The following is a 27,764-nucleotide window of genomic DNA, read 5'->3' on the forward strand; positions in this document are numbered from 1 at the left end:
TTCAAGGGTTAAAACATCGTCCAAGAACACAATTAATAAGAAACGTGCTGTCAGTCTTAACTTGAAAATGGAATAAACCTATCCGCCTAGCATGAAGAAAACCAAATTCGAGGAATCTCTAAGCTTGTTACTCTCTTTCTTTTTTTTTCATCAAAGGATAAATTTTATTAATTTTTAATAGCAATGTTTACATCTTCAACAATAATATTAAAAAGGAAATCAAGACCAATAGCGTCCCGTAAATAAAAGCCACCATGCAAAGCAACAAATGAAGCAACCGAGTGAGCAGCAAGATTACCACTCCGCTAAACAAACAAGAACTTCACCGCTAAGTTCACATCAACATTACCCTCTTTTTTTCTTTTCTTTTTTTTTTTTTTTTTTTGAGGATATCGATATTTTACATTACAGGGAGGGTGAGTTCGGCTAAACCATACAATGGGCAGCCTAATTTGGTATTGAATTAGTCATCCATGAGATTCGAACCTAAAACCTCTCACTTTCAAGTAAAAATGAATACTACCAAATCGTAGTACTGAATGGTTTACCCTCCTTTTTAATCATTCTAATTAGAGTTTGGGCATCCGACTCAATCTCCACCCTTACGAGGCCACTATCTCTAAAAAGAGCCCGTTACTTGTTTTTTGGTCAATACTGTTACTTGTTATTTAATATACAATCAGAAGGAGAAAATGAATGAGGATGCTTGCCGGATCCTCTTTGTAAGGATCCCAGAGATCCTCAAACTACATCTATTTATCATATATCGTACAGTAAAAAATCATTGTAAATCTTTAACTTAAAATTGAATATAAACAGTACTTAATAAAAACTGACCGCACACAATAGATAAACGAATATGATTGGTTCCTCACCAAGAGTATCCGGCAAGGATCCTCTCTCAGAAAAAATATCATATCTGACCGTTAAACAACAGGTACAATAAGCCGAAGCCCAAGCTGAAGATTGTCTTTGGGCCAACAAATGATTGGTTATTATTTGGCCACGTATCCGCTTTCAAAACCACTCCTCTAACAGTTTGGTTTCCCTCCTTTTTTTCCCTCTCTCTCATGTCGGTGACCGTCACATTCTCCTCCTTCGCCTTCTTAACCTGAGCCGATCCGTATACATCCCGCCCACGTTAACAAGCAACCTCTTCTTCCCTTCCTCTTCACCGTCCACTCATCCATGGCCGCCAACTCCGCCACCGCCACAGTTCAACCGTGTCGGATTCGGATTCTGAAGGAAGGCTCCAAGCTGGCCGATCAAATTTCCGGTCCCGTGGTTTACTGGATGTTCAGAGACCAAAGGGTTAGAGACAATTGGGCGTTGATCCACGCCATTGAGCATGCCCGCAAGGCCAGTGTCCCCATGGCCGTCGCGTTCAATCTGTTCGATCAGTTTCTTGGCGCCAAAGCCCGCCAATTAGGGTTTATGCTGAGGGGCTTGCAGCAATTGCAGAGTGATCTTGAAGAAACGCATCAAATTCCATTTTTCCTCTTCCGGGTACGTTAAAAGATTACATTTTCCAAATACCCACTTGATCTTTTCTGCGTTTGTAATCTGTTTTGTGTTTGGTTTCCGAGAAAATTTTGTAAATCAATGTTACCCAGAAAATATTGTCCTCTTTATAGCTTTCTAGAATCTCATGACGATCCATAACTTAAGTTTGGAAATTTTCGGTGTCCCTCAAATTTTGCAACTTGTTTGTATGTTATGTTGGAAAAATTGAAGTTATTTATGTTTGAAGCACATTTGACGTACAGGGAAAAGCTGAGGAGACAATTCCCAATTTTGTGGGTGAATGTGGGGCTTCACTTTTAGTAACAGACTTTTCGCCGTTGCGGGAAGTCCAGAAATGTAAACAGGAAATTTGCAAGGCAGTTAGTGATTTTGTGACGATACATGAAGTTGATGCCCACAATGTAGTGCCAATTTGGGCAGCATCAGAGAAGTTGGAGTATAGTGCTAGGACTATAAGGAGTAAGATAAATGTAAAGCTTCCTCAGTACCTTGTTGAGTTTCCTAAGCTGCAGCCACCGCTTACAAAATGGGTGGGTGTAAATCGGTTGATTGACTGGGATGGCCTTATTGACGAAGTTTTGAGGTTAGATGTCATTTTAATTTTGTTGGCATTAGTTGAGATTGTTGGGGATTCTGTTGTTGATTTTTTTTTTCCTTCGTTTATGACTAGGAAAGGAGCAGAAGTTCCTGAAATTGATTGGTGTGAATCGGGAGAAAGGGCGGCAATGGAAGTTTTGATGGGCAGCAAAAATGGGTTCTTGACAAAAAGGTTGAAGGGTTATTCGTCGGATCGAAATAACCCTTTGAAACCAGGAGGACTTTCTGGTCTTTCTCCTTATTTGCATTTTGGGCAATTATCTGCACAGAGGTGTGCCTTAGAGGCACGCAGCAGACGGAAACTCTGCCCCGAGGTTAGTGATGCGAAATTATGGTTATGGTGTAACTATTTTGACTTAAGCTGAAGGACTTCTTTTGTTATGCCTTGTACGTGGTATATTTGTTTAATCAACTGTGTCTACATGCTATTTAAAGGCAGTCGATGCATTTTTAGAGGAGTTGATTGTGCGCAGAGAACTTGCCGATAACTTCTGCTTCTACCAGCCTCATTATGATTCATTACAAGGGGCATGGGAATGGGCTCGCAAGACGTTGGCAGACCATGCTTCTGATATGAGAGAGCATATTTACACGTCAGTAATTCGGTTTTCCTTCGTTGGTCAGTACGGGTTTGTGAAGTTATGGTTATGAATGTCTAAACAAAGTGTTGAAATTGCAGGAAGGAACAATTGGAGAATGCACAAACAGCTGATCCTGTAAGTCGATTTTGTAGGCTCTTTTATTTTTCTCTTAGGTGGGATGTTGGGATTATCTGAACTTTCATATGTTTTCCTTCCTCTTCGCTTCAACCTTTATATAACTAAGATCTGTGCTTTATGAAATTATGTATTTGTGTGTGTCAGCTCAGTTGTATAACTTTGGCTCGTCTGCCGTATCAATCTCTACTAACCTCCTAGTTCTTGTGGTCCTGAATTTCAGCTTTGGAATGCCTCCCAATTGGAGATGGTTTATTATGGGAAGATGCATGGGTTTATGCGGTGAGTCCCCTTTTGGTGGACCATATTCTGTTCATGGTTTAATGGTTTCCTGTTCTGCCTGGGGTTCTTAAACCTTTCTGATATTTGGAAACTCCGCGAATTAGCATTGAATTCATATGGTTAAATCTTTTAAACAAATTTGGATTATCTCGTCCCATTTATAAACTGAGGAATCTCGTCCTTTTTAAGTAGTGCTGCTATTTGCCGAGTATGGTGTCACTTTATGCTTGCTTTGTTTGCTTGTATTACAATGGCAACACGATAACTAGGGTTTTACGTGCTAATAGGTTTCTTATTCATTTTATCGTTTCAATTACCAATGAGGTATTGTTGGTTAGGGTTTCTGTAACAAGAGCAACATTTGTTAGTTTTATATTATGAATTTCCTTTTTAGGTGAAATTTAATTTTGTTATCCACCAAATAAGTTTATAATCATCTGCAGGATGTATTGGGCAAAAAAGATCCTTGAGTGGACAAGAGGACCTGAAGAAGCCCTTGAAATATCCATATACCTAAATAACAAGGTATTATACTAGTAAATTTTGATTTTGGTTGCGGTTGCGGTGGTGGTTACAAAATTTTCACTTCGGTTCTTTGGCTGACAGTATGAAATAGATGGAAGGGATCCAAATGGATACGTCGGTTGCATGTGGTCAATCTGTGGTGTTCACGACCAGGTTTGTTTCAAAATTTTCTCTCGTTCCTTCTTGTGAGATGAATATTTTGTTGGCACAGATCACCTCCACTTTCTGTATAACTTTATTTCATCTCGAATTTTCCATCATTCAACACCACCGTGCTAATAGAGTCGTCATAGAAATCTGGATGTAATACAAATATTGAAATATTAGGTTAGATGTGATCCTACATTCCAAGAGTATATAAACCACATTGAAACTAGAATGGCTTGCATTTCTGGTGAGGTTCTCTTATCACATCCTTTGATATGGCATTTCAGGGTTGGAAGGAACGACCAATTTTTGGGAAAATACGGTACATGAACTATGCAGGCTGCAAAAGGAAATTCGATGTCGATGGGTACATTTCCTATGTCAAGAGGATGCTTGTTGAAACCAAGAAGAGAAAAGCAGACTGCCTGCTCAGTAGAAAGGCCAAAGAACATTGCACTTAGTGCTTCGATCTCTTGAAGTGCATGTGTAGAAATAATAGTTTCGAAAGACAGTTGAGTTGCAGACCCGTCCGTCGACCCGCAACCTTGTTGGTGCAGGTTTTGTGTCGCTTGGAATGCACGACTGGACTCCTTTTCCTTTCCTCTTTTTGGCAAATGTATTTATTCAATCTAAAAAAAATAAAAAAAAAGTTTTATTTGTATTTTGTAGTGAGTTTTCCTATGAAAAACATGACATAGGTAACATCGCAATGCCTTAACCTTGATATAGACAAATTCTTAAAACGTTTAAATGGATAGTGTTATTCATACACCCATTTGTACTTATCACACATCTTTTAATTTTTGACCGTCGAGTCAAATGAATTGAAGAATGTCAATGGTCAAAAATCAACAAGAATGTGAGAGGTAAAAAAAAAAAAAATGTGTGAATAACACTATTTTTTCAATTAAAGAGGATGACTTCATGGCCTGACTCTGTTTAAGTCTAAATTCACTTTCAAATAATCAAAAGTGTTTTTAAAGAAAGCATTTAGTGCTTTGCGAACTGTGATGTACCTACATTGTGCTTATGTGTACTATCACGTGTTTATTTCAATTCTGACAAATTGTACACGAAAGAAACTCTTGAAATATTTAAGCTGGTTTTAATTCTTTTTTTTTTTATCGAAGAAACTTTCATTAATTAAAGAAACTATTACATGAAGTTCAAAGTCCAAAGGCAGTCCAAATACAAGCATATTTCAAAAGGAAATATAACATAGGGGTCCAAAAAGAGCAACTTCACAACAACAAAAACTCTAGCTATGGAAGACTGCTGCCTCCATCACAACAATTGCGCCACCATCGTCGATCTGCCACCACCACCAAGAGCATGAAACCACGAACAAGCTGGATGAACGGAGAATGGAGATGAATGAGCCACCCGCGCAAAAAGTAATCTCATAATCTACCAAATATTTACGGTGGACTTGTATGCAAGCCCATTAAATCTCTTGACTCACATCACATCAAATGATATTCAGTGAATTTGATGTTTACTTTTCTAATTACTTATGTGTCAATAAATATAGAAAAAAAAATGTAGAAGCGAACTAACTCTCATTCCTGTGAACGCAGAAAACTCAAGAATCAAAATAATTTCAATTTCCGTTTTCTTGTAGGTAAACATGCCCCAAATAAATTTTTTTTTTTTTTTAAAGAAATTACTTAACTCATATTCCTTGCAATTGTTGCCCTTAACCACCCTCAATCTCATCTGTCACCTCGGACTAGCTGATCGTTCGAATGAGAAATTCTATGAAGGACCGCTCTAGACGGCGGCCTTTTGGCTCCACCACAACCACCCAAACTCCCTATTGTGCAACCTCGCACCTACAGCCTCATGTTCGGCTGCTTGTATGACTTGGCCCAACTTCTCTACCATGTCCTTGCACGAGGCCAAGAAAGCGTGGCGAGGGTGGCGGTCAACAAGGTTGCAGTCAGGGGCAGACTGACTTAAGGGCAAGGGGGGTTAACTGGCCCTCCGAACTCCAATGTATCTCCATGGATGACTTGAGTGTTGCTTCTTTGAAGGTTAGAGTTGCCCTTTATATATACCCTTCAACTGCTTGATAAAATGTGTTAGAGAGGTGCCCTTACAGTCTAGTCCTAATATTATTTACCACTGACTTATTTATTGGTTGTGATTACAATTGTAGGCAAAAAAAAAGAACCAAGTAAAAAAATATCCAAAAATGCAGAGTAAATGAAATGTTGATCTCAGAGAATAACAAAAGCATCATCATTCTTGGACAACATATTAATGGGACGCAATGATATCAAACATTGTTAGTGTGTTGAAGATAAGTGTGTTTCTTTGTTAAGCATTCATATGGGAGCAACCTTGGAACATGTTAGTTACCCACACAAATGAGGCATTGACAAGTCTGCAGTATGCCTTCCAAATGACTTCAGGCCTACCAAAGACTCGATGAAATGGCGATTTGCATGCTATTTCTGTTTAAAAAAATTTGTGCAATGCGCACGCATAAGGGACGATGTAAACACTTACATTTTCCATCTTTCCCCCAACCGCTCATGCCATCCACACAACTTTGATGTTCAGAATCATTGAGATTTGCAAGCAAGTTTTTCGAGCAAGACATTAACATGTCACTTATCCACTGCCTCATGGATGAGATTTTGGTACCCCAGGAACTTTCATGAAAAGGGTTTAGGTTAAGTTTATTTTAATAAAAAATCATGCTGTAACTTTATTTAATTAAAAAGACCAAAATTTTAATGAAAACCCCTTAAATTTTAATAAAAACGACAAAAAAACTCAAATTTTAATGAAAAAGACATAATTTTAATATTAAAAAGAATTTTTTTAAAAAAAATTGATGCGCGGATCCACATGTTGTCACACAAACTGTTTTTGAAACTTACTGCACTGTTTATGAAAAATTACAACACTGTTTATGAAACTTACTACATTATTTATGAAATTTAACGGTACTACACTGTTCATGAAATTTAACGGTGTTACACTGTTTATGAAACTTAACGGTACTACACTGTTTATGAAACTTTACGGTACTACATTCTTCTCTCTCCTCTTCTTGAATTTTCTTGGCACATTCTCACCTTCCAAACACATTTTCTTCTTTTAATTTTCTTCGATACTCATCAAATTTTCTCTGTATCTCTTCAATTTCTTAACTTTCTACACCAATTACTTAATTTTCTTAACTTTCCACGTGGCATATGACTCATCGTAAATGGACAAGTCATCAATGACATGTGACACAAATCAAGCAAAGGAAGTGTAAAACTTCCCCAAAATTCGGCTAAAGGAGGAAATCCCTCCTTAAAATGAGCAAGGTGCCCAAAATCTATCAAAACCGGAAATAAAGCTAAAGTATCTTCATAAAACAAGCAAGTATTGAAGATTACTCACAAATAGGCAACAAGGCCTATAAATTTCGGCCAAGATAGGGGAAAGTGGCTAAAATTAAGACACAAAACATGCTAAATTCTCCCATGGACGAATCAAGACACAAATCAAGGCCAAACCCATCCAAAGGCAAGCTTTGGAAGTCTATAAATACAAGGTCCCAAGACAAGCATAAGGTGGACAATTTCTACATTGAAGGGCCGAAATTCTCACAAAAGAAGAACCTCTGCACAAATCTTTGAAGACTAATACGTTGCCAAAGCTCTCTTCAAATAACGCACAACCAAAGCCGAAACTTTCTTTCAAGCACTCATGTCGATTCCTTCAAGACTTTGTTCTCAAAACTTGTAACAACATTTGTTTCAAGATCAAGTCTCCAAGACCCTTGAATCAACAAAATTCTACATCAACACTCCCTTTGCCGCAGCCCTAGTGAAGACTATCCACGCATTGTTTCGAGCTCAAAACTTGAAGCAATCGTTCAATCGTTCGTCCGAGATCTAGTCATCGCGACCTTTAGATCAACAACCTATGCATCTACATCAAATTTGAAGACTGAATCAGAGGAAAATTGTAAACAAAGATTGTAACCTACAAATTCAAATCAATACAAATCTACTTTATACATGTGTTCTCATTTCATTTGTTACCAGAATTTTCGTGTATACACCCTTATCATTAAATAAAGTTAGTGGATGGTTTTTTTATTAAAATGTAAAGATTTGAAACCCTTTTCATTAGTTTTTCTTACAATATATAGGCTCAAATGCCTTATTCCATAAGGCAACTAATTATTAAAAAAAAAATACAATTAATTAGAAATCCTAATCCTACCAAATATAGGACTCCAAGAATCCTCACGTCAACACTCCCCTTTAAGTTGGTGCATAGATATCGTGCATGTCCAACTTGATAAGTAAGTCCTGAAAGACTACTAGATACTCCATGAGTAAGAACATCAGTTAGTTGCTTCTCTGAATTCACAAATGGTATATAGACATAATCTTCTTTTCGAGATTCTCCTTGACAAAGTGTCTATCAACCTCCACATTTTTTTTGTTTTATCATGTTGTACCAAATTATCAGCTATTCCCCTTGCATACTTATTGTCACATTATAATTTCATAGCTTCTTTTGGTTTGAAACCTAGACATCCCAACAGTTTACATAACCAAAAAAGCTTACATATTCCTTGTGTCATACCTCTATATGTTGCTTCTACAAAGGACCTTAACACCATTTTTGTTTCTTGTTGTGCCACATAACCAAGTTACCTCCAACAAATGTAAAATACCTAGGTGAAGGGCATCTGTCATTAATATTTCCAACACAGTTTGCATCCATAAAACCTTCAACTCTTAGGTGTCCAAGTCTCCCTTATAATATCCTTTTACCTAATGCAAACTTCTAGTATGCCAAACTAGGCATTACGGCAGTCATATGATCCTCACTAGGTGAGTACATAAACTAATTCATAACACTTATAACATATAATTCATAACACTTATAGCATATACAATATCAGGACGAATGCGAGCTAGATAGATTAGTCTCCTCACAAGTCTTTGATGCCTACCATTATTTACAGCAACCTGATCATAATAAATACCCAAGTGATGCTTTTCTACAATAAGAGTATCCACAAGTTTACACCCTAACATGCCAGTTTCTTTCAGCAAGTCTAACACATATTTTTGTTGAAACAAGAATATACCTTTAGTAGAGTAGGCAACCTCAACTCTGAGAAAGTACTTAAACTCACACAAATCTTTCATCCCAAATTCAGATGCAGGATTTTACTATAACCTCTGAATCTCTCTAAATTATCTACAGTAATAATCATATCATCCACAGAAATAATTAAAGCCGTTATTTTACCACATTTACACTTCACGAATAAAGCGTGATCTGAATAACTCTGGCAATACCCATATTTCTTCATTACTTGAGTAAACCTATCAAACCATGCATGGCATGATTGCTTAAATCCATAGAAAGTTTTGCACAATCTACACACCCCAGCATTACCACTCGCACCGTAACCTGATGGGAGCACCACACTTCCTCTTCCAAGTTCCCATTAAGAAATGCATTTTTCACATCAAAATGTTTAAGAGGCCAATCCATATTCGTAGCTAAAGAAATCAAAGCACGTACCGTATTCATTTTCGCTGCCAGAGAAGATGTCTCTTAGTAATCTCTACTATACGTTTAAGTATACCCTTTGGCCACCAACCTTGTTTTGTATCTATCAATAAATCTGTTATCCTTGTATTTAATTGTAGAGTAAATTACACAAAACTACCTCAACTATTAGGCCAACCACAATTTCATACTCCATCTTTAAAACATTTCAATGTCATACCTTATCTTACGAATTTGTTGCAATGTCATACCTCCGTTAAATGCTGACGTGGCTTTAGGCAGGGCCCACTCCCTAGCCCAACTAGATTAAAGAATTAATTAAATATTAAAAAATTAAAAAATAAAATCATTTAAATATTTTTATTAAAACAAAGGTGGGACCCATCCCCTACAAACCCATCACCCTCACCCTTATTCCCAGTTCACCCTAGACATCGACCTCACCCCATCTCTAGTCACCCCAACCTCTCCTCCGCCATCTCTTCGACTCCCCTTCCCTCTGTTCCTCTCCCCCTCTTCCTTGCCAAACTATCCACAACGATCATTTGAACATGAAAAATATAATTTTACATAAACTTCCAGCTCTCTCTCTCTATCGCCCTCCTCTTTCCCACCTTCATTATTGTTGCTAGATTACTTGCAGGTTAGAGAAACGGAGGTGAGAGTTTGAACCTATCAACTTCATCCCTCCTTCCCTTTTCTCCCTCTCCAATCTTGCCATGCTGAACCCCTCTTTCAACCTAGTTTATGGCAAAATGCCACCAAATCTCTGCCTCTCACGAGCTCGAACCCGATCCAATCCTCCTTGTCTGCCCCAATTTCCGACTTGAGATCCAAATGGAGCCAAAGTCTGGAAAATTTATGCGTAGTGAGCGGAGATGTTATACCATGGGCAATGGTGGGTGGCGGAGGTGTTGGACCAACTTGAGAGAGAATTTTTAGGTCTTTAATTTGGGGCTTTTCGTGGTACGTCGTGAGCTTTATAGGTCGGATCTTCCCGTCGAAGAACAACTCATCGGCACAGCTCATCTTCATGTTCAAGAACAATTCAGTGATATTGAACCACGACGATTTTCAGGTTCTGAGTGTACTGGGTGTGTTGAAGAATATTTTTGGTTGTTGATATGGGACTCGATGGCAAGGAGAGTGTAAGGAAGGGGATGATAACAACAAAGCAAGGGGAAGAAGAAGAAGTGGTGGATGAGGTTTACACAATGAGATCAACTTTAGAATTTTCAACTAAAAAGTGATTAATTTGGTAATATTTGTGTAAAATGGTTGTGATTGTGGCATATAGGGCTTTGGATGAAGTCTAGGTGAGGGAGGAGAAGGCAAGGTTGATGTCCTCGGGTGGGCTGGGGAAGAAGGGTGAGGGTGATGGGTTTGTAGGTGATGTGATATATAATAGCACACAAATTAAACCCTCTTTTTGACAATTGTAGTATGGATAAGTAGGGATCGTTCTAAGCCGGGGATTAGGAGGGATTGTTAATCTACTCAAATTAGACTCAATTACACTAAACTAAACTCAAAAACAGAAAACTAGACTCTAATAACTCAAAACAAACGTGAATGACTCAAAACAGCACAAAACAAGCAAATTGACTCAAAACAGAACCTAAGAATGATTTTGGACGAATTCTAACTCAACTTTGACTCAAAACACTAAAAGAAACAAAATTAAACAAGTTCTAACCAAGTAAACACGAAATATTAAAGGGGGGATTGGGTTTGACGAATTTAAAACTTAAACAAACAGATTGCATAAACAAAGTAACTTGACACGAATTTGGGTGAATTAATGGGTGATAGGCTAGCTAGAGGGTTCATCTCCACACATGACACATATGCATGCGAATCGATTTCCAATTATTATTCCAATAAACCATGAATGACAATGCCCCAAGTTAACCGTGAACTGCACAAATTAACCATCAAATTTTCCTAATTTCATTGAATTGGACTCAGCGACGCAATCAAATTATTCTTATCAAGTTCCCTATATGAACAACATGATAGAGATACATATCAAAGATCATTAAGTTCTATGAAAATCATAAGCATTGATGAGGCATTCGTAACTATGAAAAGCATGATACTCCTGCCAAGAATTTACTTAACACGATCGTGACTAGCGACCTCCACTACTTGCAAATATAAGTTCATAACGATTAGGTGAAAATCCCTTATATTTTAGCATCAAATTCATGCATGCAAACTAAGTGTGCACCCTCAATCAACATACAAGAATAAGTTATCAATTAAGCAGTTAAGCAAATTACATTCATGTTTTATGAAACAATAATTGAATGAAATCAATTCATATCACATATATGTTCATGGCTTTGAATTCTCCTCTAGCTAAAACGAGTTTAGTTCCTCATGTTCTCACTTAAACAAAGATAACTTAAATTAAACATTGAAAACGAAAGATAGAATACACCTAAGAACATTCCAACAATCCAAAACTTGAATGGCAGGCATAGCTCCAAGGGTCTTCTCTCCTTTTTTCTTGAAAAGTTGCGGCACAAGGTGTGTGTGTGTGTATGATGGGATGTATGGTGCGGAATTGTGTGTGTAATGGATGGATGATTGAATGGTTGTATGGTTATGTCCCTTATGTGCTGCAGAAAACTAATAATAAGGAAAGAAGGCACGACATTAATTAAATAATTTTAGGAAAGATTTGCTCTCCAAATCCTCAAGGAAAAAGGGTAATTAAATGTCAAAATCCAAGAGGAAAAGGGAAGGAAATATGCGGCAGGACCTAGAGAGAAAGGGAAAGTGATTTGTGGCAAGGGAAAGGGTGTTCTAGAAGGGAAAAGGTGCGGCTCCCTTTAGGAATGGGATTAGGACTTCTAGAAACATATACTTAGGTGTCCTAAATTAATTAGGGACCCCCCTAACAGCTGGAACTTAGGTAGAGAAGGATTAGGATTAACTAAGACAAAATAAGGTAGTTTGGCTCTAATTTCCTTCTTTCTTGCTAGGCTCCATATCTTCTTTGTCTTAAATTAATTCTTCCATCTCTTTAGCATATTCTTAGCCTTTCTTGAACTTCAAATCCGTCCATCCACCTTACTCCATGCATGTGCTATCCATTCCAAGCCCAAAACTACTCCAAAATGCACTTTCTTGCCACTTTAGCCAATCGGACCTACAAACACACGAAAATAGCTTAAATCACTATAATAAATAGAAACTAACTAAGTAAATGCGAGGAATTAAGCTAACAAAGTCGCATAAATATGCTCTTATCAGTAGGGGTGGGTCCCACTATTTTAACAAAAATATTTAAATGATTTATTTTTTAATATTTAATTAATTTTTAATCCAATTGGGCCAGGGAGTGGGCCCTGCCTCAAGCCACGTCAGCATTTAACGTAGGACTTGACAGAAACCTAATGGAGGTATGACATGACAACAAATTCGTAAGGTAAGGTATGATATTGAAATGTTTTAAAGATAGGGTATGAAACTATAGTTGACCCAATAGTTGAGGTAATTTTGTGTAATTTACTCTTAATTGTAAATGCCCACCACAGCCAACAGTTTCTTCCCTTGAGGTAATGGTACTATCTCCCAGGTTTTATTTTTTTGTAACACGAACATTTCTTCATCTATAGATTGTATCCACTTAGGGCATCGTAAAGCTTCTTCCACCTAAGTTGGAATATTGATGGCCTCCATACGATTTACCAGTGCTTTCTGTTCAGGTAGAATGCACTCACAAGATACATTATTGGCAATTGGATACCTCACATTTCCTTCTGGAGAGAACCTATCAGGTGGAACACCTCGATTCTGTCTCAAAGGTAACTTATATGTACTCACAACAATATTAGGATTAGTTGAGTTATCATTTAAAATACTTACCTCTAGGATATTTAGTATTGACGGAACAGGCACTAAAATATCAAAAAGTGAGGGGCTACTAAAAAAGCTAGGCTATTCAATATAGTCCTATTGGACTGGGCTAGGTTGTTTGGTACAATCCTGCTGAAATGTGCTAGTACTTTCAGTAGAAACTTGCCGAGCTGGGTTAGTACTCTCAGTACAATTATGTCGAACTAGAATGGTATTTTCGGTAGTCCTGTCGAACTGGGCCGTGCTGTTTGTTGAGTTGTTGGACTATTACATCCTCCCTTTCTCCCCAAAAGTACAATCTAACCAACGTAGATCATTCAAATCATCAATCCATTAGTAGTATTAATAGGGAAGGCCCTCACACATCAATGTGTAATAGCGCAAATAGAAATACCCTTTTATTCATACTTGAAGAAAATAAGCACAAGGACTCTAAATTAAAATACATACTTCACAATTTTAATACGGAGTCTTTCATACCACTAAATAAACTAGGCAACATATGCTTCAAATAGCCAAAAGATACATGCCGCAAACGACCATGCATTAACCATAAATTTTGTAGATTACTATCACACAACGCACGAATCAAATTAGCTCTTTTAGGAACCACGTAATCCACATAATATAGCCCTTCTCATAGTGTCACACCTAATGATCTCCTTGTCTGAATAGCATGAAGCAAGTAAAATAAAAGATAAATCAATACAACATAATTCAATTGTTTTGTGGCTTTTGTTATAGACAATAAGTAATGGGACAATGATGGAACTAATAAACAATGGTGTAAGAAAAGAGATGGTGTAAGACATATTGTTCCCGCTCCAACAACAGGAGTTGTAATACCATTGGCAGTTGCCACACACTTTTTATAAGGATGTGTCATAGATAGTAAAAGTTTTTTATCATAGGTCATATAATACGTTGCACCAGAATCCAAAATCCAATCTATATTTTCCATTGTAATAACACACAAAACAGTAGGGTATGGCAATAGCAAAGGTTACAATGCTGGGCAAGAGGTTCAACCGCATCACAAATGATTTTTAGGGAACTACGCTCTTGATGCCAAATAGAAATGTATATGGCTGAATGTTTGAATCAATACTATTAAATCCTCTATGGTTTACAATGTATAGCACACATGCCTTATTCCATAAGTAAACTAATTACAAACGATTACAATCAATTACAAATACTAGTCCTACCAAATATAAGACTCTTAGAATATTTACAATAAAGACTCACGTCAACAAGTTATAGCCATTGGCAAGCACCTGATTGTCGCAGATGCTTTGCTTGCCCACGAGATCATAGGTTATGTGTACCATTAGAACTTTGGCTGAGTGGCTAAACTTCAACGGAAGACAATGACGGAGAAACCTACTTAAAGCAAGGCAAGTTGAGAAATTGCTTGCCTGTGTGCGATGTCAGCCCACGGTACCTAAGCAGGGCGTCTATCGAGATATAGGTTGCTTTGGGACTTCTAGTGTCTGAATTGAGTGAGGAGTTGTGGAAAGAAAAGGTGGTCAAGTTCAACAGAAAAGTTGATACAAGTAATTGACTTTGAGGGGTGTTTGATTTGGTGCTCCCGATGCGATGAACGCGAACTTGAAGCCAGAGCAGATGATAGACAAGGTAGTTATGTTGATCATGTGGCCCAAGGCAATTGGGAGGCTGATTATAAGGCAATACATAGCAAGTATAAGGAGAAAGGTTACGAGGATGCGGTGCCGCATAGGGTTTATATCACAAATAGTCCCTGAAATTGACCCACACTATCACGGTGGTCCCTCAAATTGAAAATCAATCAATATAGTCCCTGAAAATAGGTGTCACAAATCAATGTGGTCATTCTGTCACAATCATGTCAAAAATTCTGTTATGTATTGGTGTGGCACATAAATGGGTCGCACATAAGTGGGTCCCACAAGTCATTTTTGTATCAGAAATGGTCCTAAAATTGACCCACGCTATCAAGATGGTCCATGAAATTGAAATCGATCAATGTAGTCCTAAAATAAATGTTTCAAATCAATGAGGTCTTTCCATCGTAATTCTATAAAATAAAATAAAATTGTTATGTTTTGTTGTAACACATAAATAGACCCACAAGTCTAACTAAATAACAAAAGAATTGGAAATAGGTATAATAAATTTAATAATTAATTAAAAAAGTTGTCAACCTAGAAACTCGGTCCCGCAAACACCTATGATCCCAACCCATACTCATCTACCTCCCTCTATGGTAGCCTTTGTCGTCTTGTCTATGAAAAAGAAAATTCTTAATACACCCATCTTTACACCATTCGCACCCTCCATCGAATTGGACCAAGATCGAGACCATCTTTGGTGATGGCTTGGATTGGTGGCGACTTTTGTGACTCCACCGTGAACATTTGGGTGAGACAACATCACAACCTTATCTTGGAGAGGTTGTTGGGCACTCCCCCGGTGATCTTGGTGACATGGAGAACGGCAAGCTCTGCCTTGAGATAATCTCATTGTGCAAAAAGGTGTTTTGACAACTTTTTTAATTAATTATTAAACCCACATCAGCACATAATACGATTTTTTATAGAATGACCACATTGATTTGTGACACCTATTTTCAGGGACTAGTTGATTGATTTTCAATTTTAGGGACCATGTTGAACATGTGGGTTAACTTCAGGGATCATTTGTGATAAAAACTGTTACATCTTGTGTGCCCTATTTATGTGTCACATCAACATATAACAGAAATTTTGAAACAATTGTAACAGAAGGATCACATTGATTTGAACTGTCAGATTACAAAGACTATATTGATCGATTTTCAATTTCAGGAACTATCTTTGATAGTTTGGGTCAATTCCAAGAATCATTTGTGATATAAACTCTGCCCCGTATGGTGTGTTTTGAACTGTCAGATTACAATCCGGCAAAGCCGGTGATGCCTCTAACACGGCCAGGGGTGTCAATATCGAGTGGCTCTCCGACAGTTTGGCTAAGTTGTTGGACAAGGAAGGAGAAATCGGCCCAAACCATGTCCTGGAACAAGCCAGTAGCCGTCTCTGGCAAAGAGTATCAAACGCTTGGCCGTGGTAGATTGATTGATATACGAGCGCACTGATGTTACATTATTTGATGTTTTTCGCTTGTTGTGTTTTGTTTATGTTGTGTTTTAATGAATTAGACAGTTTACTATTGTCTGGTTTCAATTCATCTGTCCTAGAAGTAGTGCTTGTAACTTGGATTCATCTCAGCATGTAAATTATCATACATATTCACAAAACCAACATGGAGCCGGCGGCAGAAACCCGAAATAGCTCCTTCAAGAATATCTAGAGCGCCCCTACGGGTATCAAATGGTAGCGTTTTTCACATTGAATGTTGAGAAAGGGTCAAATGAAAAGAATATGGATACAATCAGCACGCATATATGAATACAGCTTGAACTGGTAATGGTCTGAATGTCATTCCCAGCCTTTCCTGTGGATTCTACTTTCATATCTGCAGATCATCCAAAGAGAGCTCATGTGCCGTCATCCTCTTTAGTTTCTGCAACATTTTCGAAGAAAAAAAAAGTTCGTTAGGGGAGAAAGAAGGAGAGTTCGTCACAGATTCAAGCGTGTTACAGATTAAAACTAAAATGGATTACCGCAATAAAAGGAGCAGGATCCTCGAGACATGAGGAGCCTAGAACAACTTCCCTCTTCAGTTTAGATGTGAGCTTGTGGCAAACCCTAAGCTGAAATGAAACAACTTATAAGCTCACTAAGCTTGAAAAGGAGAGAACCGCAAACTGCATTTAGGGACAAGTGGAACATGTTCATACCTCCGACCTAGTAGCCCCACCTACTATAAATACAAATATGCGCTGGCCCATCTTTTTGAAATCACTCGATGCATGCCGTAATACTGGATCACTATGGATGCAGAAGGAGAGAATAGTTAAAATAAATCATTCAAGCGGCACTCAGAGTAGCTACTTATGGAAGATTTCCATAATGCAACAGTCCAAAAGGTAGCTCTAATTATAAGGGACGCTTTAATTATGAGGAACTCTTGGCCATGAAGTAGAATGACAAGATACCTTGAATACCCATCATCAGAATTTCGAGGCCGGGCCCATGTTGGTGTCCGTCTTGATCTCATTGAATGAGCAACTGGAGGATGATTTATTGCCGTGACATGTGACCTCCCGTGAAAAGTTGGACTTGGGTCATTCAAACATGGATAATCTTCCTTTGACAGTTCACCTTTACTAAGGTTTTCTACAAGTTCCTGAACAAAGAGATGATTGGTAATTTGATTACTCGTACAATCATTGAAACTAAGTTTCATGATATGTTATGAAGACTATAAGACGGAGCCATTAATTGCTCTTTCTATAGCAGTCGCTAGGTAGCATGCTGTGCATATTCAATGGGATGAGTATTTACATACAACATATCTATATGCAAGTTTCACCAGAAAATGTCACGTGAATGCCCCACTAAAATACCAAGAGTACATTACAAAGAAAAGAGACGGAATGCAGCAGCCCAGATTACAAACACTCCAATTTGCTAGAAGCTACACCCTCAAGAAGATAACAGCTTCTACTTAGAATAATTCAATAATTTCGAACCACACAATAATTCAATAATTAGATGCCTTCTCATTACGGTTAGCAATTAAATATATACCATTACTACCAGTACTAATATTTTTTGTGATAGAAATCAAAAAGCTTCAAGAACATGGCCATCAATTTAACTGAGAGGCAACTCAGTTACATTTTATTTTGGCCGTCTCAAAAACAGGAATCGAGATATTTGACAGGCAAATTGGAAGAGTTAACATATACCAACATAGCTCTATATGGCTGTTCTAATCACGACATTTATCAATACCCAGACCATTCACCCATATAGACTAAGTAGGCTACAAAATAACCAAAAAGGGAGGGGTACCTCTATTATTGGGTAAAAGCGTGCAAGCTGCCATGTTTCTCCTTCACTTGGACGTTCTTTCCTAGCTCCACGTTTCTTCTGAAAATTGAATAGCCCCTTGTTAGATACTGATTGAACGATTGAAAGAACTCTCAAAGATTCTGTAAACATTCACCTTATGAATGTCAAACTTCAGAGAAAAAGCCCCGGTGCTTTTTTGGTTATCTGGTGCTCCCCCAAGCAGTCTCATATTATTCACAGCATTCATATCATTGGGTGATAATTTTGCTAACTGAAAACAAAAAAAGCACCACAGTAAACACTTGAATGAGATTAGACACACTAATTGACCACAGGTGGTACCAACCTTCATCAAATTGAGACCCTTCTCGCCTTCAAATTTCTCAGGATAAATGGCTGCAAGAATCATCAACAATCGCAACTTATTTTCACCAGTTGTATCCTGCATAAAAATGGTATGTATGGTTTACAGAACATAATGACAATTTTTCTTGCACACTAATATATACTTATATAGTTTCTTACCTCTTTTGTCATCAAAAAATTGATCACATCTTTCATGCCCGCATCTCCAAAAACAAGATCCTGCTCCAGCTGCCCAACTTCTCGAAGCCCAAGCTCCCGGATAATTCTGTTAACTTTTCCTGCAATCTGGAGAAATAAAATAATATTTGCCTACACTCATGATTTCCATGTCCAAAGCCGACAGCTCAAATTTTCTTTCAGTTATTCAATATGTTATCACTTCTGGTATGAATCTTACTCCATCCATTAAATTTTTAATTGTATTTGCTGTGAAAACAAGAAATTCAGTTACTTTATTGCTTCTCTTGGTTTGCTTAAAAATGAAGCCTCATCCAAAGACAAATCCTTTACAATGGGACAGTGGAAACATTAAGGTGGAAAAAGAGCAAAAAGAGGAAAATAAATATGAGATTTGGACGACATTTATTCAAGAGGCAAAAGGGTGGCCACATGAATATGTCTCCATGTATAAAAGTCGTTGATTTAACAGGTTTTTTCTGTTTAAGAATTTTCGTAACTAATTGAATTACAAATGAACTACAGCAATGGTCACACTGTTTATGAGTTGCCTTCATAAATTCCTTTAACCAGAATTTTGAATTTTGACTTGTTGGAATTTAGCGCATCAAACAGATACTTCAAATGAACTAACCTCTACGTGAAGGGAGAGCTTGTCGATTTGTTCACTATATTGTGGCAATGCTTGAACCATCTTTTGTAAATCCCTTGTAGATAGTTCACGAGCATCTCTATATAACACATGAACATTTAGGTGAGAAATAGAACACAACACGAACTGGCATACCAAATAGACTTGCATAAGCTTCAAAAATTTAAACAAAAAAATGATGTTGATTAAGTTAATATCTATAGAAAAAAAACACAAGCACGAAAATAATAAATGTTTCCTAAAAGAGCAAGTCTCATATTCTTTTTCTTGGATACAGAAAGTAACATTATGAATAATTTTAGAGGATGTAAGTAATCCAAGATTTTTTAGCAGGGCCCAAATAACATTTTTATTACCCTTCATACAATAACCCCACCGCATGCAGCTCATTCAATCTTACAATAGTAACTTTATATGACGCATATATTGTTAGGAATTGGCTCGTCAAGGTTAAAGTCCTATTTTGTTTAGGATTGTATTAGGAAAACTGAGGTGCACAGATTCTTATTCTATAAGGACTCGGAAAGAATTAAGTTAGAATTTAGATTAGGAATTCTAGATGCCTAATTGGAATAGGAAATAAAGTGTACTTTCCTATCCCATATAGAATATGAAAGCTAATCAGAAAGTAGGCATGTAAACCACACCCTATACTTATAAATAGGGTGCGGCAAGGATGAAAAGCAGTGGATAAAACAGAAAGCCGAGAGAAAAGAGGGGTTAGTTCTAGGGTTGCAAAAGCACTGTATACTCCATTATTAATCAAAGAAGCCATGGTTTCTCTACCTAGAAATCACAACTGGACTTAGGCAAAAGTTCTGCCGAACCAGCTTGTGTGTTTCAAGTTATTCTCTATTTGCTAAGTTTAGTCTACTGCCAGATACATCAAAGAACAAGATCCAGAGGGAAGTTCAGAATTATAACGTATATGGGCTTCACTGCATATAGTTTACGCATATTATGAGCTTTCTACTTAAAAAATCAAAATGCTCAGCACCAGAGTTTAGCTGTATTAACCATGAGTCTGTTACAAAAAAAATGTCAGGTTGGCAGACCCTACGAGGAGAGATTCCTTGCATCAATGAAATACATATGATATGAGGCACACATATCTTCATCACGTAAAAATGATTTGCACAAATCAAGGATGTATGGACATCAAATTTCTTGAGCTGGTCCTTGTTTCATGAGAACTTAGTACTTGACTATTCCAGAAGAAAACACAAACTACTTTTAACCAGAAGCACTCCTACCCAGTTAAGAAATCCATTATGAACAAAAGAACAGGCAAATTTTGCGAGCCACTACACAGTTAGGCACTGTTTGTTTGACCAGAACGATAGAATGATTGAATCGGAAGAGAAGTTACACAGTTAGCCCTACTCCCGTATTTCTATCAGCCCATTGAACAGGGTGCATAAATTCCTCATGTTTCCTTTCAAACTAGTCAAAGTTTGTGTATTAATGGAAAAGCAAAACAAATTCCATTCATGATCTAAATTCCAGCAAAACAACAGGGTTAAACAGCTATTCATTACTCAAAAGAAAGTTAGAAAACAAGTACATAATTAGAATTTATTAAAAATACAAAAACAAATAAATACACGCGAACCTTGAACCATGGATCTGTGCAGCCTTATTCCTTGATACGAAGTTGGTCATTTTATCATGCAGTCGTTCGCTAGCCTGACAAAGGTCATTGTGATGGAAAAAATTAATTAATTTATGCCTGTGTAACCCTGAAAAATACAAATAGACACAGGACATACATCTGCTATATGTGTGTGGCGAAGCTCAAGCCAGACAGGATCATGATCTTCTAAAAGAACCACTTTTTCCTCGGGTGGACCACCAGTTTTGCTTGGAACCTTTAAGTATTGCCTTTATAAAGCATCCAAAAGAGACAAAAAATACAGAATTTGAAAGCACATCTATGTAAATGGACATTTCAACTTACCTCGTGCACATACTTATTTCCATCCATATTTAGCAAGTCATGACACATGGCGTCATATGTCCATTCATGTATGATAGGTGCAATCTGAAAATTCAGATGAGAATATTCATTATAATAATAAAGCCAATACCACTACGCATAACCAACACATGCACCTAAAAACCTGATCTACAGATCTGTCAAGGATAAGCAACTCGCATGTTTCTGTCTCAGGGAAGTTCTTAATTGTAGTTTTATATTTCATGAGACAATCCCAGATCCCAGCCGCAAGCTTTGTAGGAATTAAATCACGAAAAGTGGTCATTGTGGTGGCATCAAGTGACTTTGCAGCTCGATAACGCACAAAAGGAAATTCCTAGAAATAAAAAACAAATAGATGTTTCAGAAAACCTGTACTAAAACTTCAATCAAAATTTAACATCATCATAACATGTACCCTTAACGAAGCAAAAACTGTGGCAACACGAGCAGCCATCACATTCAAACATGCAACACCTTTGCGTGAATCCTCATCATCCCCATAAAGTTCTTCTAAAGCCCTCTCGTTGTTGGTAACAAAAGCCTGTGCTAAGAAATTACAAAAGAGAAAAGCCATGAACATTTTTTTTTCCAACAAATTGCTGTAAATTTTTACGAAGGTTGAAGCTTAATATCACATGAACCCCGAATTTAAATATAAAATAAAATAAATTTTTTTTTGAAAAGGATATAATATAAAATGATGACTACAAATAAACCAAAACTTTGACTGCAATAGCACCACATACCTGACTGTCTATTGCACAATATTCCAAATTCATCTGCAAATTTGCCAAATCAGCATCTACTTACTTTTAACCAACAACAAAGAAGACAACTGACTGATACATAAAGTTCTGCAAACTTATCAATCTAGGATATGTTTGAAAAAGAGCTATAACCTCAATCAATTTAGCTATCCGAGTTAACACAGTTCCATCCTTCTTGATGTGACTAACTAATTCTCTTGAAATAGGTGAACTGAAGAAAACAAATGCCCTGTAAAGACCAAAAAAGAACCATTAGAACCTTCAAACCTAAATATGATAAAAATCACACAATCAACTAGAACAAGGCGCCACTTAGTACTTCGGTCTAGTGGTATTCGTCTTCACTTGTAAGTGAGAGATCTAAGGTTCAATTCTCGCCAAAGGCGAATTTGAATCACATTATTGCTAGCCCATTGTGAGGCTTAAGCCCACCGCCTCCCCCTTAGTGTAGATAATATCGTTTGTTCAAAAACAAAAAATAAAAAAGAACTAGAACAAGGCGAGTGATATTTATGCACATACTTCCTGTACAATGGTGACCTTCCCGACATGTCTGACAAGAACATGATAACACTGCAATTAACGCCAAAGAGAGAAAGTTAGAGAGGCTGCCATCTATATGGCTGACGTACCAACAGGGAATACACAAACAGGGAAAACAGATGGAGTAAGAACAGAGGATAGCTGGATAACCCTAAAGTTAATAATATAGTTAACAATTCAATCAAACTTTGAGTCTCAAACTTGTAACTTGTCAAGTTTTGTTCGGGTCACCATTCCCAAACCCTTAAGTTGTAAAATATGTTACAATAATTGTTCTACATTCTAACATCCCTTCATGTGTGGGCCTCTCTCCAGCCTTCAAGAGCCCAAAACATATATAAATTGGTAGAGTTGTAGGATCTCACTCTAATGTCATGGTACATTTGTTAGTTACCAATGTTCCCAAAAGCTAAGTGTTTGGATGTTCTCTGGAAATAGTTTCATATTCTAACAAGATTCATTAAGAAACCATACTGGTAATATGCTACAAAAATAAAAACATTATAGTTCTCTCTCCCTCTCTCTCCAACAAAAATTTAAAAAGAATTACTTCTCTTTGGTAGGCTGCATGAAGTATATAGCATCCCTGGAGGGCATTGGCTGCCTTCGCTTAACTATGTCTTCAATCACTGCAAGAAAATATGAATTGTAGTAACAAATGAAAAACAAAGCCCATCTACCAATACAACATGTTAAATGACTGGCTTCAGAAAATAAGCGGGAGACAAAAAACAGGGCAACCAGTTATCAGCTTAAAACGGCAACAACATATTATTCACAATTCTATAAACACATGACATATAAAGTTTAAATACATGTTCATTGACCACACACCAAGAACAAAATTGCATCAATTTCATGTCGTCGACACTACACAACAGATATAACTTAGTAACTTGTCAAATAAAAAATAATCATATACCATGCAATGACCAGTCAGCAGCTTCCAATTAGGGCTTCTACAGTAGCACTGACAATTTTATAGTGTGGAATATTGTACCAGACATTTAGTAAATGCTACCAGATTGGGAGGTGCAATGCCTTTTGATATATAGCCAAAGAAATGCAGCACCTTGTTATATGGTTAGGTAAATGTGACTAACAAATAACTACTAACAATTATCGAATACCATGACGATGCAGCATCCTCTTATGCAGCTGGCAACAAAATAGATTGGCCAGAAAGCAGATACCAAGACAATGGCCAAAAATAAAAAGTATAATTTCTCAGGAAGAGTCCTTTTGATTCTTACCTGAAACACCTTCATCTGTCGTATCAGACATTTTGCACGCGTGAGATATTATGTTAAGAGTAAGTTTGTCCACGATAAGTACCTACAGGGATAGCAATCAAATAAAAATTGCAAGTACACAAGGAAGAATATCATCACATTGAAAATTATCATGAGTTTATAAGAGAGACAATGGGTTCACCAAATAAAAAGAGAGATAATATTCCTTTACCCTAGAGATACACCTGTTATATTTCCCAACTATTAGAGAGTACATTCAGTACTTGATCAAATCATTCACTTACAAGCTCTATTCCACAGTACATAATGATAAAAATAGTGTACTTTATCAATTATAGACGAGAAAAATCCCAACAAGTACTAGACACTTGATAAGCACAAACAACACGTGTTTCCTGTTGAGGTTCAAAAACTTTCCAAGTTCATTATTATGTCTATGATTACGAGTGTTACAAAACGAATACTTTCATAATAGATGTAGCCCATTCCTAGATCCTATAATCCCTGGAACACATGTAAGCACTTCTTATTATCCGAACATAAACTTATAATCACAAAAAATTATGTATATCAAATTTGTACCACAAGTGACATCATAATACCAGTTGCATTTACCTTCCAGGTTGCTGTTGAGTCCCCCGTTTTGCAAGACCGAAGCATTTCAATTAACAATCCTAAACACAAAATTTCGAAAAATCAGTCACAAAATGGCAATGCAACAACAAATCACCATCAATTATAAACAACAGTAACAGAGTGATCTTGGTCCATATCTAGAACAAGATGGTCAACCCCGCCCAAAAAATAAACATTTGAACTGCTACATCGTTACAAAAACCAGCCTAGCTGCTGCACATTGCACCGCAGAGGATCAGTGCTCCTCCCACATTGCACGCATAATTTGGTTTTTCCCGGCCTACCGAAATCCCAATAACGTAGCTACCTCATTCTCACCGTACAGTTCATCCATCTGAGTATTTGCGATTACTAATTGTAGTCACAGATGTTGAGAATCAATCCTACATTAGAAGGGAGGAGGGACCTTGTATGGGCTTATAAATAAGTTGGGTTACTCCCTATATTGCTAATTGGTTTTACGGTAGAAGCTCAACTTTCTCCATATTACTAATTGGTTTTACGGTGGAAGCTCAACTTTCATCATGGTATTAGAGCAAGTTGTCCCGCGTGTGAAGCTCAACGGCCACACGCGCTCCATGTCATCCCGTTTGTTTTGTCTTAAAATTCACCTCATGCAAGGGAGGCGTGTTGAGAATAAATCCTACGAGGTAGGACCTTGCATAGGCTTATAGGTAAGTTGGGCTACTCCCGTATTGGCAATTGATTTTATGACGTAACCTCACAGATTATTACTAACTCCAAAAAATCATTGAAGTTGTAGCTTCTACTGCCAATTACTTAATCACTAAAATTGTTCAGTAACCAATAAGTTTCTGAACCAATTACACTACGAATTCATCAGCTTAGAGCTTGATTAAGATGCTAGTATTAATTAAACTAATAATCAGAGAAATTGAAGTGGAATTGAAACGAAAGCGAGTGAGGATAGAGGGAGGGAACTCACGGTCGCGGGTGATTTGCTTGAAATTCTTGTAGTCGCCGCCGTAGGACGACGAGGAGTCGGTGTCAGAGAACGACATGGTCCGCGCTTTTTCTCCTTCCCTTCCTTTCCAGGCCGATCGATTCGCTGGCAGAAAGAGTCGGAGACGGGAAGGAGAGAGATATATCGCGTAGTGGCGGAGGTGGGAGGAGAGAGAAAGGGGAAATGTTTTTCTTTGGTTTCTTCAAGTGGAAGTTAGACGGGGAAGGGAATGGGAGTTTGATTTTTAGGGGCGGCGATGACGTGTTGGCTGAATGGAGGAGAGAGGGAGAGAGAGAGAGAGAGAGAGAGGAACATAAGCAGGAGAGAGAATGAGAAACGAAAAGACTTGATCTCTTCTTCACAGTTTTTTTTTCTTTCTAGACTGATTTGTTTTTTCAGAGGAAAACGGAAAATTCTATGTTTCTGTTTTACCCGGAACTTGTAGGATTTTTATTTTTTTAACAAACGATATTTATTTATAATAAAAGGTGGAGAATTGATTAAGACTTACAATCAATTAGCAATAATGTAATTTAAAATCATCTTTAGTAAAAATAAAACCTAAGACATTTAGATATAAATGAAGATAAATACAACTAAATCATAGTACTATGTGAGAATAATCTCAGTGCAAGTTTTCAAATAATTATTTCAGTTTTCTTTGAGCTGTTTTTTTTATATTTCAATTTTACTCAACTGGTGATTTTTTTAATATAATTGAATGAATAAATGGATGAAGTTGGTATTCTGAATGAATAAATGTAAGGTTGGGCATTTAAAAAAAATAAAAATAAAAATAAAACAGACTGAATTGTCCGAACGGCACCCACAGTTTGGTTTGGTTTATTTTTTTGATTTTTAATTTTAAGTGGTTAAACCGAACTGACTCGCATATATTTTATTTTATTTTTTTAATCATAATTAATACGTACAGTAATATAAATGGTTAGTTATTTACGAGTTACCTGATTTTCACTACATGAAAACAAAACCTAATTAGTTTAAGAGTCCCTTTGTGCTTTCCTTTTAACAAACATTCATATTGGTGCTACGTTCTGTAGCTTTTGACAGAGAAAGTTGTTATGTAATTTTGTCTTTACACAAACCGAGAATCGAACCAAACCAAACCAATCCGTCACTGTCGGTTAACCGACCTGATCGATTTCAACCCCAACTTGGTCGGTTTCGGTCTGTCATTTTGGCCTAACCGACTAAATTGATTTGGTTTCAATTTTGGCTCAAAACCAACCCAAACCACCGACACCCACCCCTAAATGAATGAATGAATTTGTTATTCTGAACCCTGCAAATATGGACCAGTCTGCAGTTCTTACAAAATACTTGTCATTTGTCGCCTGTTGCTTTCTTCTTGAACCAGTTCTTTCCAATTATTGAACAAATGAAAGACTGGGGAGGGGCAATAAATTGAAACTTTTACGTGTCCGGAATACAATTAGGTACAATAAGTGTCATAATACAAGTAAATAGACACTTTGAGAAGAAATAAAAAAAAGAAAAAACTTCTCTCCATTTGTGTTTTAACACTTGATGTACGGGTCGTACACTGAAAATTTCTTTAATAAATAAAAATAACTTGAAATGTGAGCCCATGATTGGAGGAGAAACTTCCATAGAGTCCTCATCTCAATCGAGCAGACACGCCTGGTGTTGACTTTTTAGGAGAGGAAATGGACCTCTCTATATTTGTAGCATTTACCTTCCCCACTAAGTAACAAAATTTGATATTAATAGTGCAAAGCACCAAGCAATGTCTTCAGTTGAGAGATCAGGTGCAAATGTTCAAATCAAGGGATGGCTTTTGCAATACGGAAAGGGCAAAAGTGTCTTGTCACAATAGCGATTAACTTGATAATTTGACAGGTTTTAAAAGGATCAAGTTTTTTTTACTATTATGATCCGATAGTATTCTTCTTCACTTATAAGTGAGAGGTCTTAGGTTCGAATCTCGCAAATGGCGAATTCGATACCAAATTAGGTTGCTCATTGTGTCGCTTACCATACTCCCCCCACTCTTAATATAAAATATGCCGTCATACTAAAAAAAGAGTATGCGGATAACTGCCACAAAACCAACGACAAACCACAAAAATCAACAAGCTGTTTCTATCACGAGCGTCCATTCCATAAAAAAGAATCACTAACGTCCATGCTTTCACCATGCAAGAGTTTGGGGATGTATTCAATTAGGATTTTGAGGGACTTCTATAGATTTATGAATCCATAAATTTTTATGAAGTTTAATTAATTTGTAGAGATTACATGTAAAAT

At 37.1% G+C, this 27,764-nt stretch overlaps 2 protein-coding genes across 2 annotated transcripts; one reads left to right on the forward strand and one right to left on the reverse strand.

Moving 5' to 3' along the window:
- Positions 1-956: 956 nt before the first annotated feature.
- PHR1 (photolyase 1) lies at positions 957-4,562 on the forward strand. The gene is made up of 9 exons (XM_068462262.2): positions 957-1,506; positions 1,767-2,107; positions 2,195-2,435; positions 2,557-2,714; positions 2,801-2,837; positions 3,061-3,119; positions 3,563-3,644; positions 3,726-3,797; positions 4,079-4,562. The coding sequence occupies exons 1-9, from the start codon at positions 1,189-1,191 to the stop codon at positions 4,250-4,252; spliced, it is 1,482 nt and encodes a 493-aa protein (XP_068318363.1). The 5' UTR covers positions 957-1,188; the 3' UTR covers positions 4,253-4,562.
- An 11,857-nt stretch (positions 4,563-16,419) lies between these two features.
- Positions 16,420-25,864, reverse strand: LOC137722741 (SNARE-interacting protein KEULE). The gene is made up of 21 exons (XM_068461817.2): positions 25,458-25,864; positions 24,491-24,549; positions 23,876-23,957; positions 23,173-23,251; positions 22,602-22,652; positions 22,212-22,308; positions 22,059-22,091; positions 21,728-21,853; positions 21,455-21,646; positions 21,292-21,375; positions 21,104-21,202; positions 20,947-21,020; positions 19,317-19,413; positions 18,665-18,790; positions 18,486-18,581; positions 18,294-18,410; positions 18,140-18,217; positions 17,278-17,468; positions 17,020-17,110; positions 16,843-16,932; positions 16,420-16,742 (listed from the first exon to the last, which is right to left on the reverse strand). Exons 1-21 carry the CDS (start codon positions 25,531-25,533, stop codon positions 16,689-16,691), a joined length of 1,992 nt encoding a protein of 663 aa, XP_068317918.1. The 5' UTR covers positions 25,534-25,864; the 3' UTR covers positions 16,420-16,688.
- Between the last annotated feature and the right edge of the window lie 1,900 nt (positions 25,865-27,764).

This window comes from Pyrus communis, chromosome 4, assembly GCF_041283825.1.
Source record: "Pyrus communis isolate YQ-2024b chromosome 4, ASM4128382v1, whole genome shotgun sequence".
Classification (NCBI taxonomy): Eukaryota; Viridiplantae; Streptophyta; class Magnoliopsida; order Rosales; family Rosaceae; genus Pyrus; species Pyrus communis.